This window comes from Dysidea avara, chromosome 7 (assembly GCF_963678975.1).
Source record: "Dysidea avara chromosome 7, odDysAvar1.4, whole genome shotgun sequence".
Classification (NCBI taxonomy): Eukaryota; Metazoa; Porifera; class Demospongiae; order Dictyoceratida; family Dysideidae; genus Dysidea; species Dysidea avara.
The window spans coordinates 26291632-26311152 of record NC_089278.1 but is presented as its reverse complement, the minus strand read 5'-3'; the positions used below and the strand labels follow the sequence as shown (position 1 = coordinate 26311152).

Sequence of the window (19521 nt, the reverse complement as noted above, 5' to 3'; positions counted from 1 at the left end):
CCATATAATAATATATATTGAATTTTCTGTCTGAAGTACGAACAAGACTATAATACTATGTACACACTCACTCACCCATGCAAAACACACATATAGTTCACTCGTCCAAGAATAAATCTTCATCCCCACTGAGGAACAACCTTAACAAGAGATGTTGCCTGTCTAGCCAAGATACACTGAGTAATCCATTTACAAGTTGTCTCTAAGAGTGTGGATACAGACAAAGGGAATTGGTGGGAAAGCACTTTTTGTGTGTTTGAACTATTACAGACATTTTATGCATTTGGTTGATTGTTCGTTTGATTTATTATAGTGAACATGAGGGCTCATGCAGGTCATGCTTTTAGATCCTGACAGGTAAATAAACATAGGTAAGCATATAATTATGGACAGACAAGTACACACAATTGACGTTCCATGGCCCACAGCACAACTCTAGCTAGACATTAATGCAAAGCTTCTTTGTTTTCTGTCCAAATAACAATTCAAGTATCATTTCAAAACACAAGAATATTATTTTCAAAAACTAATTTATATATATATTTTTAGGATGCACATGAAATTCACATAACAGCAAGAGCTTTCTTCATGTCTTGTGCTAACTGTTGAGTGGTCAATTGTCCATACGTTTCCATAATCTCCAGTAGGATGGTGAAACTATCTGTCAAACCTGCACTCAATGGACCATGAATGTGACCAAGCAAGCATTCTACTTTATCTAATGCTGTTGCTTTAGACTTAATCTTTTGCTCTTCATTAAAAGTAATGATGCTTTTTGTCACACAGTGCTTCAATATACCATCTATGTCTGTAATACTTGAAGTCATGGAGGCATAATAGTGCTGGAACACGGTGAATTCTTTGGGTGCTCCTGATGGCGTGGTTGCCGATTTCGGCTCACAAAAGTCAGACTCTATTAAAGTGTACATGGTACATAATCACAACTTGTCTATGTTGACATACAGTGCATGGAACCTCTGTATTACGGACATTTTGGGACCCAGATTTTTTAGTAACTTTTTGCTGTAATATAGAGGTTTACCTCTTTCAAAGAAAACGTATTAACCAGATCTATTGGGACCAAACTTTTTGTCCTTATTATGGAGGTTTTTTCTATTGTATCCTTAATTTGGGGAGTGGTTCCACTATATAATAGTACTGTATAATGGCATGTATTCAAGCATGGCAAGGGTCTGGTTAATACGTTACATATAGGTGTCCCATTGTATAGAAGAGGTTACTAATATACTGATCCAATGAGAGAATGATAGTGACCGTGGTATAGTGTTCATAATTAGAAGGAGTCAGTTACAGAGACTGCCTATTAATGGAGGTTCTACGTAGCAGGTTTTTTTTTCTAGGGGGAAATTTTTCATACATGTACTACAGAACTACATGACTGCTATGGGAGTTTTTTTGGCATACCTGGACCTACCTGGACAAAATTATAATAAATAATATAAATGAAATAAACTTTACATCTGAACTTATGCCCCAACAGTCAATTACTGAAAAGTGCAGTGGCCATTATGCTTCATCTTCAGCTATGTTCTGCCCGTTACACAGCAATTCGAATGAAGGACAGTATGAGAAGTGTCTCTGCAATCACCACGATTAGCGTAATAGCTACCATCACAGCCACTGGGAAGCCGTATCGTGCTACTGTGAATCAACACCTTGCATTGTCAGCAATGGAACTGGGACACAAAGGAGGACAAAGGTAAGTCAGTGATGCGTGCATTGCATGTACTGCAGTTGGCAAAAAGGCACATCTTGGGATGAAGTGATGTCGAACAATAAAAAATCAAGCCCATAGCTTTTAATTATGCATTAGTAGAAAATAGGAAATTTTTAAAATTCCATAGAAGTCAGTTGGAAAGATGTTGGGTTGAAATACATTGTAATTATGCCACATGCCTTGTGGAGTACCATGAACAGGAAAAACAGTATGTATAATATAGCACATGCATCATGAGCTTATCTTAGTCCTTCTTCGCACTCATTTTCTCGCTTCCATTTCAGAAGTGTTGATTCATGCATAGCTTGTTATTGGCTTTAGTGAGTTTGCTACCACAAAACAAATTGGACTTGTCAATGGTTTTCTCCATAGTTTTGAAGTGAGTGGATTAAATGCTGACACATTTTATGTACTGTTACCCATTCAGGAAAGGGTTCTAAAAGCTGGCTGATAAGCGTGTTGATATTGTTAAGGTACTGTAGTCTTTTTAATGCAGACCAGTTCTGCATAAGTTTATTTATTTATTACAGCAGATAATGAGGTGATTGGTCAATGTCAACTCAATTGACTATTACAGGAGTTTTATGACTGTGAAAGACACATTATATATGTATAAATACTAAAAGTTGTATCTCACCTGGTGCAACAGGAGTTACAGTGCTATCGCAACTATCACTGTCTTGCTGAAATACATCTGAATCAATTTTTAGATATGTGATACCAAAGGTCTTAAAGTCTGTAGCACGATGTACAGCTTGCAGTACATGATTTTTTCTAGTAGTAGGAATAAACCAGTGTATTTTTACATCCGATGCTACCACTTTGTGCAAAACTAGTGTACATTGTTCAATATAGAAAAGTTTTTTTGCAATGTGTTTCCAGTGGACAACAAGGTCTTCAACTGAAATACCACTGAAATCTTTGTCCCATATTTCCTCAATTTCAATGTAGTCTTTGCCTGCATGGCAAGGTGGAATCTGATGGAACACATCTTTTAACTTTTTGGAGAATATATCTTCAGTAAACTTGGCAATTAGTTCAGTAGCTTCTTTGGTCTCCAGAATAACACTAGCCTTTTTAGCCATTTTCTTCAAAAAGTAGATATTAAGCCAATTGCAGTAAGCTGGTGACAATATATTCAACAAAGAGTCAAAATCCTCGGATGCTTCTATCTTTTTCTCTACATAATATGGAATACTAGGACCCAAAGATGTATTGATGTTGTCCAGGCAGACTTTTTTGATTTCACTAAAGTTAGTCTTATTTAAAATGTGAACAAGTTTCTTTGAAAGAACAGCAAAAGCACTAGTAACTTCCACTTCAGTTCCATTTGTGGTTTTTAAGGAGGAAGAATCAACTAAACAATGAAGCAAGAATATTAATTAATGACCAGCTTACATGTACATGTGTCATACCATAGAGTAGTAAAAAAAAAACATTACATTATTAAAAACATCTGTGATAACATTTTCGTGGATATGTAATAAGCCAAACAAAAAAGATAAATTTGAACACTGTATTGTCAGCAAAAGTGCTGGAACACAAAGGGAGGACAAAGGCAAGTCCATGATGCATGAATTGTACGAACTGGGATATGCCAAAAGGCACCTGTCAGGCTGAAGTGACATCTAGCAGTGACCTGTAGCCTTAGCTGTTATCGAATCATGCTTGTCTAATGACATTAGTAAGTCAGTCAACAAAAAAATTTCATTAAATAATTTTTTTCAGAATTTTGTAGCGACTTATTGGAAGCGGTATGGGTTGCACTGAAGGCACTGCTGGGCTTAGTTATACCTAACCAAGGCGCCATGAAGGTATTGTGAAGCTACTAGCTTTTAGGATATTTTTGGTAAGAAAAGCCCAAACCTTCATGATCCCTAATATCGTACTGCATGATGCAAGAAGTAATTAATTAAGGTACTACCTAGAAGTTAGTTTCACATCCTTCTCTATGTTTGTTTGTTAACCAAAAAGGAATCCATATTATGTATATGTTAAAGTATAGCCGCGAGTGCTATATGAAAAATAAAGTACGAGGCCAAGCGCCGAGTACTTTATTTTTCATATAGCACGAGCAAGGCTATGCTTTAAATGATTTATGGAACTTTCTAGTCGTGTAGCTTCACCATACACTAGGACAAGCGTTGCACAAACTATTAGCAGCCTGAACGCACACAAAATAGTTTAACAAAGTAACTCACGCGTATTTCACCATAGTTTGGCATAGTTTTTTTTTTTATTTTTTTTTTAGTTTGGCATAGTAGACGTTCATCGCGTATTTTGGCAGGTTTTGCTCACAACCCACAATCGATTCTATTGTGAGTCACATGGTGAAGTATTTCCGTGATATCTCCAGGACTTGTCCGTTTACATTAACAAACGTAACAGCAATGTTACCTTCTCCCACCCATCATCGAAGCATTTAAGTATGTCTATAAAAGCAATCCAGTGGTGGAACTCGTATTGGCTGGGGTGATTGATCACTCAGCGCGGCGAGGCTATCAGCCTTCACCGGCTTGGGTGATTAGTCGTACTGGCGCGAGCCCCGTAGGCTATTAGCCTACACTAAGGCACGTGGGCAACTGTGCTTTATTGCCCACAAAGAGTGCTTTACTGCACCGCAAAGAGTGCTTTATTGAACGAATAAAGCACTCTTTGCGGTGCAATAAAGCACTCTTTGTGGTCGATGAAGCAGCTGGCCGGCTGAGAGTGTACTTTATGAAATTTAAAGTACACTTTTTCCTTTGATCTCGCCCACGCAAAGTTCTATAAACATGTATAAACACATTATGGCAGTACTGTATTATGCGTACATGTAATGTATAACCACTCAGTTCTTTGCAGCAATCATTTTACAAAAGTGACTGCTACAAAGAAGACACCACTATAGCAGCACAATTTGGAATTGAAAAGAGACTATATCTAAAACCAGATGCTGTGCCAACTGTGTCTCCTCATGCCAAGCCCAGCTCCACCCAATCGTCATCCATCAGTACTTGTCACCAACACGGGAGAGCAGTGTTCAAGCCGTAAGTGACCTGGTGAGGAAATGTCCGTACTAGTAGAAAAGAACAGCATATGAGAAGAGAGCGATCTAGGGTTATATATCAACTGCTAAGCCAACCTAATAACTATCTATTCGTTTATGTATTAATAGATTGTACAAGAATTGATGGATGCACAGTTAGAACAGCAAGATACTTCTGTTGATTCTAGCTAAGTGCAATCCATGGACGAGGCTGCACAACCTCAGTACACAAGCTTTGGCATCCAGATTTTCGGAAACGTTCTTGACGCTCATACTCAGGCTGCAATTGTCCCTGAAGTCATTAATTTGGGTAGGAATTGTAGTATTATTATTGTTGTTTGCTATTGAGCATGGTTATAGGGGTCCAGGCAGCACCATCAGTGTGTGATGTAGGAATACAGTGTAATCTCCAATGACATCAACTTCAAAAAAGGAGAGATAACACCAGTGGTTGAGGATGCAGACCCTTTTGAACTTACGGAAGAAGCTAGAGGAGAGTGAAACAGAGGCAACCAGTTCCACAATGCGTTGGGAGACCATCACATCAGAAGATGAAGAGTAGTAGAGAAGCAACTAACTTTTCTAGTGCCAGTTTGAGTCTGCCCTCATGTTGCTGTTTGCCACTTGTGCAGCTTGTGGGAGTACCTTTGTTTCCATCAAATGGCATGTGATTGGATATTTCCTCAGCATCAAGCAAGCATACAGCCCATGTAACAATACATTTGTCTGGGAAAGCCAGCTATACATACATAACATTCCAGCTGGGAATCTTCTGACATCTGCTGCAGTGGCTCATTACCAGCTAAGGTACTCAGAGTGTTTAAGGTCTTTCACTATGCTACAATAAATAGAAAGACACTTTTAGACATCACAAAATATCTTCATCCAGCCATTCATGTTATTTGGGAGAAAAACCAGTTGCTTGTCCTTAGTGAACTGAAAGAAACACAGCAAGGCTTGATTGGTTGGTGACAGAAGATCTGATAGCCCTGGACACAGTACTAAGTATGGATTATATTCCATACTTAAATTGAATCTTAATAAAATACTGGACCAGGTGTATGATGGGTATATACTAATTGCAAATTTACAACAGAGCAATGAAGTTGAAGGAAGTTACCATATTATGGAGAAAAGGGCCTTCATCGCTGCATAAAATTTCAAGGCCATGCAAAACCTTACTATGCATGGAATTTCTGCTTCAAGGTCTTGGGCATCATCTTACAATTGCAACAATGACACCTGTAGGAATTGAATTATTAGTTGACAAGCTGTGGTAGAATAGTGACTATAAACCAGCTCATATTGTTGGGCAATTTCCTAAGTAGTTCTTCATCAGTCTTCATCCTCAGATAGTCGGTTGCCTGTATTGCTGTTGTTAGCATCTATGTATCTTTGCTGACTCAGATAGTTGGTTGCTCATATTGCTAGCGTTAGCATCTATTGGTTCAAACTGGTATGGCTCAAGAGAGGTTCCTCACTTTCTTCAACTGTGTCTTTGCTGAAAATGCTTATTTCGTATTTAGATACCGTGCTGGAAACATTGCTGTATTCATCTAAAACGTCTTCAGAATCCATCAAAGTTATCAAGCCACCATATGTTGTAGTACAGCAGGAATCCATTGATGACTTGGAAACATCGATAACAAAGTCTTTCTATACCTGGTCAATAAAAGAACTTTACTCTGACATGCAAATTACTGATAAGATCTCCCTTGGAATGAATACTTCATTTATACAGTATCCAACTTGTGACAAAAGCAACTTATGACACATTCAAATGTAAGATTACTCCGGAAGCATTTTAATCATGTATTTCATTACCAAATCATACAGTAAATTAATATATATGTAACCATACATAAGGGTGTTAAGTTAATACAGTTATAAAAAATCAAGAGTATATAATAGAAACCAAGAGTGTTGAATGGTGTATTAGCCCGTGATTAATCATTGTGTAAAGTAACACAGATATTTCAGTAATTCTTTGTTTACGTGAAATGGTAATTTGAAATGCGTACGTGGCAACAGGTCTTTGTTTGCCAGTTTTCCGTGTTATTCAGCCAAGTCTTCAACAGTTATTGTACAAAGAAAGTGTAGTAAGGACCCAAGATAACTCCAGTTCGCTAAAACAACAGTTGCACAAACGCGCGTCTTGCCATGTCTTCAGGGATCCGCTTGGCAGTGTCAGAACTTTAACATTAGCTAATTCCCTTTAACGCTATCTAGGGCTGAGCGATACTGCCATTTTAGTATCACGATCGATACTAAAGCCACTATTCACGATACTGAATAGTTCACGATACTTACAAATAAGTCAATCATTGCTGGTGCTACATAGCATATTGCTCAGCATTCCTGCAGGAAGTCCTTATAGGTGATAGCAAACTAGCCACTATCAACCTTGTTTACAGTAACAGTTATTGTAACACATGCTTTGAGGTTGTTATGGTGTTCACACCTCTCTGCAGGGGAAACCAGATGGGTGGACTTTATCATTTACAAGGATTCTTAGCCTAGTACTGCATAACAAATGGATTTTTAATGACAGTAATGTATAGGCATGGTATCACGATAGTTAATAACAAAATATCGCGATATCGATACTTTCAAAATATCGCGATATATCGCTAAAACGGTAGTATCGCTCAGCCCTAACGCTATCATGTTTTCGCTTGGTTTAGTGGCCGAATTTGGCTAAACACAGCAACCCTTAATGGCAATGAAAACGAACAATTACTGAAATATCCATGTTACTTTACGCAATGATTAATCACGGGGTAATACACCCGTTCGATACTCTTGGTTTCTATTGTATACTCTTGTAAAAGTTAATAAAAAAGAAATTAAAAATCCATGTCTCCCTCTTTTTATACAAGTGAGGTCATCACCTGAAGTGCAATTTACTCTATATACTAGTTACAGCACTGCCACACGTATAATATGGAAATAAAACATAAGGACGTGGGCGAGAGACAAATATAGCACGAGGTGAAGCCGAATGCTATATTAGGTTCGAGACTGAGCTCAAATGCTTTTAATTTCATATTGTACAGACGTAGCAGTGCTTTAACTGGTTTAAAGTGCTATCTTGTCGTCTTGTTTGGAGCGTTTATTTTGTGAACTCGACCCTGTTGGTTTTCAGCCATCAGACAATCGGTAAGTGTCTATAAAGTACAGGTGTGGTAGTAGAACAAACGAATAATATCTTTTTGGCTACTTTTGACAATTAGAAATGTTATGCATGTGATCTTGTTTTTCATAAACAACAGTTCTTTATTTTCCAATGAATGCATAACTGCTCTTTATTTTCCAAACCATCGCATAACTGTACTTTATTGTGACACAAATGGAAAATAGAGCACGTTTGAATGCGTAACGGAAAATAAAGCACTGTTTTTCATTTTGACCTCACCCACGCAAAGTACTTTAAACTGGTTTATGTATATGGGATAAAGTAGGAATAAATTTTAACCTCTGGTGATGACTCCCGTTTTAAAGCACTTTTTATGGCAATGATCCCTACTAATTTGTAAAATTCCTATATCAAGACACATGGTAGTGTGCTATGCAGCAAACAAAGCAGGTGTGCCACACTGTGTGCATATTGACAGGAGGAAAGAAAATGCAATTTTCATACATTTATTTATTTATCAGGCTTGTTAGTACATATACATACAGAGATACAGTGCACAGATGACAGTGAATAAGTAGTTATCTGTATAGGATACAGTGCCTACAACCAGATATAACAAATCACAAGAAACTAAGTAGCTATTGTATCAGTGTAAAGTTGATGGGAGAATGTTCAATTGTACAGTAACTGCAAGGAGTATTCCCACAAATGCAGCTCTTGGTTATATGAACAGACAAGTTTATAAGTGGTAGACAGAAGTGCATTCCATAGACAGCAAACACTGACAAAACTAAAATTTCTTTCTTTGTTATGGGTGAATGTGTTGTGATGAACCTGATCTGCGAGAAAGAGATATAGTCAAGGATATTGAAGCAACGTATTACACTCTGTAGTAGAGATTCAATAAGAAACTTGATGTCAGAGATCTCAAAGATGCACAGCAACGGAGAAGCCGTACCTTACAAAGTGTGCATGGTTTTGTAGATACCACGCAGACTTACTGTATGAGGCTATAATTGTACATTCTAAATTAGTAATAAGCAATGAGCCATTTTATGCAATTTTCGACTATGTTCTGCCTGTTACACAACCCTACACATGGAGAGTGATACATAAAACTAGCCTACAACTAATCTGATTACTTCAACAGTTGGAGACGTTGCACAGAAATACAGATGATTTTGGTTATTCTTTAATACACAAAGTCGCTACTATGAGTTGACACCTTGCTCTGTCAGTGAAAAGAAATGGGACACAAAGAAGGGCAAAAGTAAGTACATTATGCATGCATTGTACATACTACAATATGTCAAAAAATACCTGTTGGGCTAAAGTGATGTCTAATACTGAAAAAAAATTAACCACATTGCCCTAGCTATTATTGAGTTGCGTTTATCTAAATGCCTTAGTGAGTATGTAAGTAAGTAAGTAAGTTAGTTAGTAATTGTGTCAGTAAGTGAGTAAGTACAAATTCCACTATATACTTTAAAATTTATAGCAATTAATTAGTGCTGTGAACCTGCAGAGTTTACTAAAACCAGTTATTGGAAGGTGAATAATTGGATATTGACTGGTTATTGTCTGATTGTAAATTAGCAGACATTATGGCACTAAATGTGCCTTTTGGAAGCCTTAGGGTGGTACCAAAGTGACCATCAACATCCTGCCTTACAATAATAGCTATTACAAGCACATATTTACACATGCTTTGAGGTTATGTTGTGATGTTAACACTTGTCAGCAGGGGTAATTTATGGTTTACCAAGTGGGTGGGCAAAACCGGTTAAAAGGCTTCTTAGCCAATAATTGGCTTGACCTAGACAATACCGGTTAATAACCGGTTTTTCCATACTGGTTCACAACACTACAATTAATTGAAAGTGTTGTGGGTCACATTGAAAGCACTTTTGGATTTGGGGTTTAGTTAGGCCTAACCATTTCTGCCAAAGTGCAGTGAAGGTAATGTGAGGCTGGTTTGTCATCAATATCCCTTCATGGGCACCATGACCCCTACCACTGTATTACATAATACCGACCTAATACAAAAAGGCATTTCAAGGAGAAAGCAATTAGATACTATCTTTCCAATACAAATTATATAATTTCTTACCATTTAACACACAAAGCTTGTATTCCTCACTTTCACAGTATACAATAGCCATGCTGATACTATCAGGAACTATAGTAGCAGTCACTACCTCCACAACTGATGAGAAAGAAGTCAATGGATTTAATGAGCCAGAATTAAAATGACTTAATGAAGAAAGCTCAACAACTTTTTTATCTTTTATTTCTTTGATCATAATTGTAACTACCTCTTCATTTAGGCAAGAAAGGTAACACTTTTTAATAGTATAATTATCTAAACACCATGATGATTTCAGTAAAAGAGAACATGTTTGCATAGTGCTTTGCTGCAGTGGAATGAGATCAACTTGGTACACAAACAAGTGAGTATTCGAGAGCAAACTAAGATAGATGTTGTTAGCATAAGCAAAACAAGATTGGATTTGACAATGACCATTTTCCAAGTGTGATGGTGACAGCTTAGCAGATTTCCAGTTGCTACCAGCCACTTTTGACAAAGAAAATAGATAGATAAATAAATGAGTATGACATTTAGTGATCAGTACTATGCCATCATGTCCTTCAAAAAAATATCGTACACAAGCACTATTATTCAAATCCAAATTATGGAAGGGAAATTCAGAAGACTCTATGAACTCCCATAAATTTTTGTCCAATGAATATAATCCCAACTTTTCAGAATCACTTCCAAACACCGTTAATTTCTCAGAGTAGATTAACATAGTTGAGCAAGCATTTCTGTTACTGTTAGCAACAAATGTTTTCTCTTCCCACTCACCACTGAGGAAGTTGAAATTTTCAGCTACTCCTTGTGATTCATTCTCTGTTGACATTTGGTAAACAAAACAAGCTTTGTAGTTAACAACAAACGGAAGAAATTGCAAACTTTTACAAGGGCAAACCACTTCAGCAAGATTTAGTGTGCGAGGAAGGTGCTGAACATCTAAAGGACTCTCTGTGTGACTATCATTTAAAACCTGTAATGCAACTATTACATAGTATACATATTTAAACGTTTCTTTATCATATCACATGGACATACAACTGTACAATCACGTGATATAAACATCTTAACACCAGCAGACTTTGTGATTGGCAAAATCATTAAAATAAATGTTTTTAGTTTTTCATAACAATGCTGCATCTCTAGTGGGAGTTTCCAGAGATTCTATTCCCTGGTTAGCCTCCTTAACCACTAATAAAAGATACCACTACTCCATTATTTCAATGCTGATATGGAATTCTGCTGCATGATATAAGTGCACATGTTCATCATATAAATAAAATGTAATGAAACAAGATAGGTTGTCTATACCTGCAGCTATACTAGTACTGTGGAACCTCAATCATCTGAACCCCAAAGTGTCTTAAGGTTACGGGTTACCCAGTAAATAATTTGTAGGCACTTTGCTTATAGTTCTATTTCAACCGTTTTGCACGGAAGAACACACTAAAATAACATCGTATATTAACGTACAAGTAATACCAAAAGCGGCGATACAATCAACAAGGATGCGCTTGTACAGAAATACAGGCACTAAACAGCAAAACTGTTGAGTTGCTATTCATCAAAAACTACGTTTCATGGGAAGTCACACCATGATATTTAGCATTAATAAGCTATTACTAAAGTGATTTCTAGGTCCTCACAAACAAATTGAGTTGTTATCCGATTGTAACAGTACTGTAGTGCACTCGCGGTATTTCCATAGCAGAACTAATCGCCATTATCCTTGAAAGATACGATAACTAACCAGCCTCTAGTCAGTTTTCCCACAAAGTCACCACGACAGGACCTAGATAATATAACCACCCATTGACACTGCCATAAAAAATTAGTACTGACAGCTGCTATTTTTGATGAATAATAACCACATTAAGCAGTAGCGCTAAACGCTGGTTCAACCATATTGCAGGGACTTAATTTTATGCTTGACTACCTTCCACAGTAAATTATTAACACTAACTTTGTATGATTTGTCCGCTATTATCGTGTGGCTATACAACACTTTGAAGCTAACAACCTTCTCGCTAACACCTACATGAGTTTCGTGCCAATATTGCACCATCCATTATAGTGCATCGAAAAATAATAACCTATTATTAAGCGCCTAACCCATAACCCTTAAGGAATGGTAAAAATGTTCAGATAAATGAATTGTTTGGATAACTGAAGCCAATACATTTATATACAAAGCTCTGTTGAAATACTCTAATAGAACATACGTTCCTACTTCAGTCTCATAGCTAGTCAATAGTATAGCCATGACTGAAGCAGGAATTAAATGTTAACTAGAATAGCTGCAGATATAAACATCAGCCGTCCTGTTTCATACTAGAAAGCATGGACAATTCCCGTTATAATCGTATATAGAAACCAACTACCCCGTGTAATCAGGTCACTTCAGAATAAAGTTTACTTTAATACAGGCTCTATGCAGCTTTCATTTCTCACACACTGGTTGCAAGACGTTTTGCTTAGCCAATTAACAGAGAGAAATTACACATTTTTTTCAGAAAGCAATTTCCAGGTGCGTATGTGGGATGCTCACCTAGTTTAAAAACTCAGTTGATGATTTAGTTGAAATGCTTCAAATGATACCAACAAGTTAATTTTGGTGAACTTTGAGACTTCATGAAAAAGCTAAATTGCTACAGCTTCGGGGGTATAGTACATCACTCTGGTAAACCCCCCCCCCCCCCCCCCCCCATCTACAATACACAGCTACCTCCCATGTACCTTGATAATTTCATAAGATAACAATGGCATGATATTTACAGAAGTAATGCAATTCATATGCGTATCTATCATAACAGCATGATATAGTAGGATCCCCCCAAAAATCAGGGTACTTACCAAAAGCGTCGCTGCTAACAACCATTTTGTAAATTACATTCCAAAAAGTACCTTTACAAAAGAATCTTAGTGCGCCTTATGTCAAATATAGCATTAAAACAAGAACTCATTTTCAGATTTAATTTCAAAAAAATCGGCAAAACCAAAAGTTTGTTCAGCCAGCTGGCAGCCTGATGACAGTCACAAGGCTAGAGGCTAAATTACGTACTGTACAGTCACCATTTTACACCACTACGCATAACTCACATCTGGGATGCGTCTTATGGGGTACTGACAAGATTCTGCAACCTTGCATTTTCTTTAATCTACTATTATGCTACTTGTCATTTTCTTCATGTAACAAAACTGTATCAAGGCATTAACTTTTTGTATCAGCACTATGCTTGAGGAGTATATTTGAAGTACTTATGGTACTGTTAGAGGTACTGGACATCCAATAGTACCTGTAGCCATTTGATAGGTCCATCACTAAAACCATAGCATGACGATCACATCCTCAACCATCTAGCTAGGCTTACAAAGATCAAACACAATGACCATCTTGTTAATGGTCTACTCACATATATTCCTTAAAGATTTATATAACTGCACTTATAGCAATCAAGCACGGCCACCATGCTCCCTTCTTGTTCTGGTTGCACTTATAGCAAATAGCATAGTGGAAATTAACAAGGCATATATGGCAAGATACTCTAATAAAGCAATCACCCTTGTACAAAAGACATGTACCATTTGCTAATAAAACCATTTGCTAATAAAACAGTCACAAGTCCATAAAATATAAATAAACCAGTATATAAAACAAGTTGATGTTGTGCTACTTCTAAAAACCAGGCACTACTTATATAGCTGGAAATATATTAACCAAGGCTTGTTTTGTAATAATGCAATGGTTATAGTAATTTCGGATTTTGTAATTATTGAATTCATTTCATAATTCTCTAATTACATTGCTAAGGAAGCGCATTTCGAACAAACTACTTTCGACAACTTAATACGCACAGAAGTATCTGTTTTATAGTTTGTCTATAGTATTTTTCCCACGAATTCTTTCTACAAAACATCAAGATGTTATTCGGTAGTCAAATACATGAAGAGCCCAATGGGAAGGTAGTTCACGAAGTTTATAGAGAGTCACTACACCCATATTTCAAATCAGCAATGCATCAGTGCAAACCTTGTCTAGGCTCAAGTTTAATACGGGCTTCATTTAGTGGCTGACTGTTTTTACCACTAAAAGGATTTGCTCGCGTGGGTGCATACGGACAAACTAGGTAGGTACATACATACATACATACGTACATACGTACATACATACTAGGGTTGGGCAATATTTCAATAAATCACCAATATCGTCTAAGCAAGTGCTTGCAATACCATAAACGCATGTATTTTGCCTTCGCAATATTATCGCAGACAATATTATCGCATTTCACAATAAGAATTATAGCATTTGTCATCTATTTTGTGTGTCTTCTAGGCCTCAAATTTGATACAGTTTATGCATATTATTGCTAACTATGTCAATTGGTTAACTTGTTAGCAAAGAAGTTATGTTTGTACACTAATTCTCAGTGAAAACAAGCAGTCATATGGATTTTTCAAACTATCTGGTTGTGTTTCAATTTTCACATTGCAATAATTGCATTAAATGATTCATGCAATAATTGCATGTCATAAATTCAATATTGCCCAACCCTAAATTACATACATATATACACATTTTACAAAAACAGTTTCAGTAAATTAGGCATGCGTCCACAGCTGGCTGGGTGCCTGGTTTAAAAAGTAGAGTTCCAAGCAGTAAAACAAGATATATGAATGTTGGACTCCGGGAACTACAACATAGTTCTGTCCTACTTTGGCATTAAATAAAAAAATTAAATAATTGTGGTAACATGCCAATGTAGGGATTTCCCATACAGCTATGTTGTACAGGACAGGGAAATAATTTAGATAGAAGATTATTGTGATACCTATAAAGATAATGATAACTATTGAGATAATAAATCTTCATAATACTGTGTATCAACACCAGTCAGATTACCAGTAAGCTTAAGTTCATTAAGTAAGTGTCAAACTAGTTGGAAAAGACTACCACATTACTGTTAAGCACCAAATTTCTTACAAAGCAGTGCCACATGACATTTAATATTTTTTATCAAGATCATTGAGATTAAAACTTAATGGCTTTCACTTATCAACATATTTATCCATATTAAAGCCGGGCTCAAATAAACGTCTGGTACTTCATCCCAAACTATAGAATACACAATTGGGTTTGTTTAGATGCCGGGGTGCCAAAAACTAGATTATAATTTTATTAAACACTGGAGTCATGTGCTGTACAAGGGTCTATACACCAGATAAACACACTTCACCTCGTATTTCAAAGTAAAGATTCCAAACTGTAAGTCATATATAATAAGCACTCTCACTGTCCACAATCACCCTTCGCCTCATGTGCTCTAAGAAGTAAAAGCCTGGGTCTGAAAAGACGCCAGGCTTGTTTACATTCCCAGTCCAAATTCACTTATAGGAAATAAAAAACCCTGGCTTTTATATGGATAAATACGGTATAGGTTTTGTTTCTATTGCACAGCCCTAATGTTGTAGTACCCAAGGTCCATCATTTGTATATCTTGTTTCACTTTCCTTATCGCTTGGGTCCCTATTTCATATTTAAATTTGTAAATATTCTAGTTTCTAACTCATTAGCAGGTTTTTCTGCAGTAGTAACAGGGATGTTCAAGGATTAATTTCCTAGGATCAAACAGAGTGATGACTGTAGGTATCGTCGTGAAAACCACCAACATGCACACATCATGTACAGTACAGTACAGTAGTTTTATTGTACTGTGCATAAAAGCTCCAAGCACTACAACCAAGCCTATTCTTAATGACAAAATACACAAGTACAAGGTGTTTTAAGTTCAATTAGGGACAAAAAGTAGTGAAACAAGAGACTCAAGGGAATTCGCCTACGTCTGAAGTTATTATACTAGTAGACATTTAATCCTTACTTTAGTCTACGTATCCCCATGACTGAATTAGGGACCTAAATATTTCAAAGGAGCAAATTTTCACTGATTTAGAGGTTTTTGGGCTTAACAGTGAAAATTTTATCATTGAAGTATTTAGGCCTCCACATAGTCTAAGATTTTTTTTGCAAATTTTAATTAGGTAACATTGCTCAACCTCGAAAAGTTTTCCCCTATATTTAGGCTACATAATACAGTAAATGCCCACAAGTACATTTTCAGATGTAGGTGACTTCCCTTGTTTCACTATTTTTTATTTCTTTGATACCTAATTGAATTTTTCCTTGTACTTGTTTATTTACTTTTTTGTTACAACTGGTGAACCCGTGCATACCGCATTAGAAGAATGGCACTGAACATATGCCCAACTACCAATTATTGAAATAGCAAAGTGGCCATTGCTCTTCATGTACACATGAAATATACTACGAGAAGGACCTCTGAAATAAATCCGGCCACAACAGTAAACCTGGACAATTCCCATTACAAACATAGAGAAGCCATCACATGGCGGTACTGTGATGCGACAACCTGCGCTGTGAACAAATATAAATGGGACAAAAAAGACATAGGCAAGTCCATGAAGCATGCATGATATGTACTGGGTATGCCAAAAGGTACTTTTCAGACTGAAGTGACATCAAACAGCAAAAAATCAAGCCCATAGCCTCAAGTTGCACTTGTATGAAGGCATCAGTCAGTCAGTCAGTCAATCAATCAGTCAGGCAGTCAGTAGAGAATTGCATTGAATAATTATAAAAAATGTAGCAACCTATTGGAAGCATTTCAGATAAAAGGAAAGACAAGGTGCAAAGGGCACACACTTGTCGGAACCCCAAAAGGCACATTCCACCGGTGAGTTTGTTTTCGTGGCACAAAATAGTAGTCATGCGCTACTTCATTGGGCCTCCAGCCTTGCGACTGTGGTCAGGCAGTCAGGCTGGCAGTGAGACTAAAATCTGAGTTTAGCAATTTTCTATGCCTATTAATGTTTTCTTGTTTTTAATGCTGTATTTGATGTTAGATGGACTAATATTCATCAAGGTGATTTTCATCGCGTAAGATGTCTCTAGGATGAATTTTGAAGGCAGAAATTTAGGCAGCATGCATCACTCTTGGGGGATCCCTACTTAAACAGTACTACCACACTGTTTGATAGATGGACACATGTGAAACTTGATTTCAGGAACAAGGCATGGATCTATGGCTGACAACTGGTTAGGGTGAACTATCTAGTCCTTTCCTCAAAATATTATACAAGAATTATTCAAGAGGGGGTTCTCTGAGATGGGTGGAGGGTAACCCCACTAAAGTTCACACATGCAATGCAGCACATCCCGGCCTACAGCCGTAGCACATTCATACTTTAACGTAGGGCTGAGTAATAGTATTGATAGTGCAATACATTGCAATAGTAAATCACTATCGCAATAATGATAGTGGGATATCACTATCGTGATAGTTATGATAAGCTCAGATCTGAATTAAAATGGTATTGACAACCCTTCTATACTGTTTTACAGTTAGCTTTCTTACAAATGAGTGGCCTATAAAAGCTATACCAATTCATTGGCTGCCCACGCAGTTAATTAACAAATGTCCTGTGCATGCAAAATAACTTTCTATATGACCACAAATCATAGCTATACAACTAAGATTTTGTTAAGAGCAAAGTGTTTCATAAACTATTGGGATAGTATTCACTATCGCGATATTTAATGAGTAACTATCGTGATAGTAAAATTCTACTATTGCTCAGTACTACTTAAATGTGCTCTTAGGCATTTTTAACAAGCATGATGTGTGAATCTAGCTAAATGGTACACTGCTGTTTGTGCAGTTTATTGCTATACTGTGCTATTGAAAATCTAGCCATCTCTTGTGTCACTCCGTAATCCGTACTGCCGAGTGTAGGGACCAGAGCTCTGTGTCTTCTGGGCCGGTGAAGTCTCAAGAACAGCCAAGTGAAATCATGTGCCCATATAGACCAATATTAATGTTGGGCGGAATCAGGTACACTGTACACTACCACAAAAGAAAAGTACATTCAGTAAAACATTACTTATTATAGAAGATCATACAAATCAGACGTACCTATATAACTAACACCATTGCTTTCTTACGGTTGCTAGCTCTTCCACTCACAGTAAGCATGTGTTTTCTACCATTTGCTGAACTTATATCACTTGCACTACCTAGTTCATGACTGCTCTATTAGAGAATATTGATCTTTTGCATCCAGTTGCTTTCCTCTGTCTTAGATTTCCTGTTCGAGGTTCAACCCAAGGGGTGGTCTTAAGACCCCAAAGCCCCCAGACCCAGGCACTATAATCCTAACAAATTGTGCAGCTCTGTTACACAAAATGTGTAGCTAGCTGTATTTGATACAGGGGCGGATCCAGGAGTTGGCAAGGGGAGGGGCACAAACAGGCTAAGTTGTAGGGATTTGTTAGTTGCTGTATTTTTGAAGCAACAGATAATCACCTCTTTGAACTATAATTATTTTAGAGGCACTTAGTATGCACAAAGGTGCTGGGTACCAGTTTGACTTTGATTTCAGGTAAGTTTGTAATAAATGGTAGTAATACGTATATTTTTGTGAGATAAAATTGATTTTGGCCTGACAAGGTTTAGTATTTCAATCAAAAGTAGTTGGCTATGGTTCTTCATAAAGGAAGGGGGAGGCATTTGTCCCAAATGCCCCATCCTGGATCTGCCATTGTGATAGTAGGCTATGTGCATAATTACTATATACTCACATTTGATAGTTCTACTGACTGCAGTGGTGGCAGTGGAAACCCAGTAACAACAGTAGTAGTTTCCGATGTCTGTGATCCATAATGATAATCAGTAGGGGGCTGTGATAAGGGAGTTTCAGCATTGTTTTGGGACATCATTCGATCAAACTTATCTTCCATTGTACACAGCCGATCTAACACTTGTTCTAGTCGTCTCTCACAAATACAACCACATATTTGGCCATTAGTATTTACACCAGTGGCCGCCGAGGTGACCGCAGTAGAATCGTGACCAACTTTTATGTAATCTCTTCTAGTAGACATTTCAAAATGTTCAGATTGGAATCCAATGGGTTCGGTGTGGCGTTCGCTTGGGGACACATAACCCCGACGACGCGAAAGGTCATACTCCAGAGCAAATCTGTTATACAGATGTTTATGGCCCATATGTTTCTTTTCATCACCTAACGCCTTCAAAAATTCAGCAAACACAATCGAACCTTTAGTCTTGAGAATGCCACGGAACATCTTGTTCGCTGCACAACTTGCGCTCTTTTTAGACTCTTCGCTTCTCCGTCTGGAGTTCCTGCTCCTCTTCTGCAGTTATTACGTTGTATTTTCGCAAATGCTGGAAGAGGTAACTGAGGTTGACGCAACGTATTATATCGCTCTTGTACCATTTCAGTACTCTGCTAAAATGATCATCAGCTTCTATTCAAAGCAGTTCGTAGAGAATCACTCCTTGTATGGATCTTAATTGGTTACTAATTATAGTACTGTATTTTTCCAAGATCTTGCGGTATACGAAGCGCCATGCGCTAACAATGCGCGCGCATGGCAAAATGAGTCGTTGCTGATTCGGTTTCGCACATCGTTGTAATGCTGTTTAGTATGA

The 19521-nt window shown here is 37.3% G+C and overlaps 1 protein-coding gene across 1 annotated transcript; it reads right to left on the bottom strand.

The window, feature by feature from the left end:
• Positions 1-463: 463 nt before the first annotated feature.
• LOC136261288 (uncharacterized) lies at positions 464-19377 on the bottom strand. The gene is made up of 4 exons (XM_066055265.1): positions 18648-19377; positions 10013-10967; positions 2376-3095; positions 464-913 (listed from the first exon to the last, which is right to left on the bottom strand). The coding sequence occupies exons 1-4, from the start codon at positions 19152-19154 to the stop codon at positions 564-566; spliced, it is 2532 nt and encodes an 843-aa protein (XP_065911337.1). The 5' UTR covers positions 19155-19377; the 3' UTR covers positions 464-563.
• Positions 19378-19521: the final 144 nt, after the last annotated feature.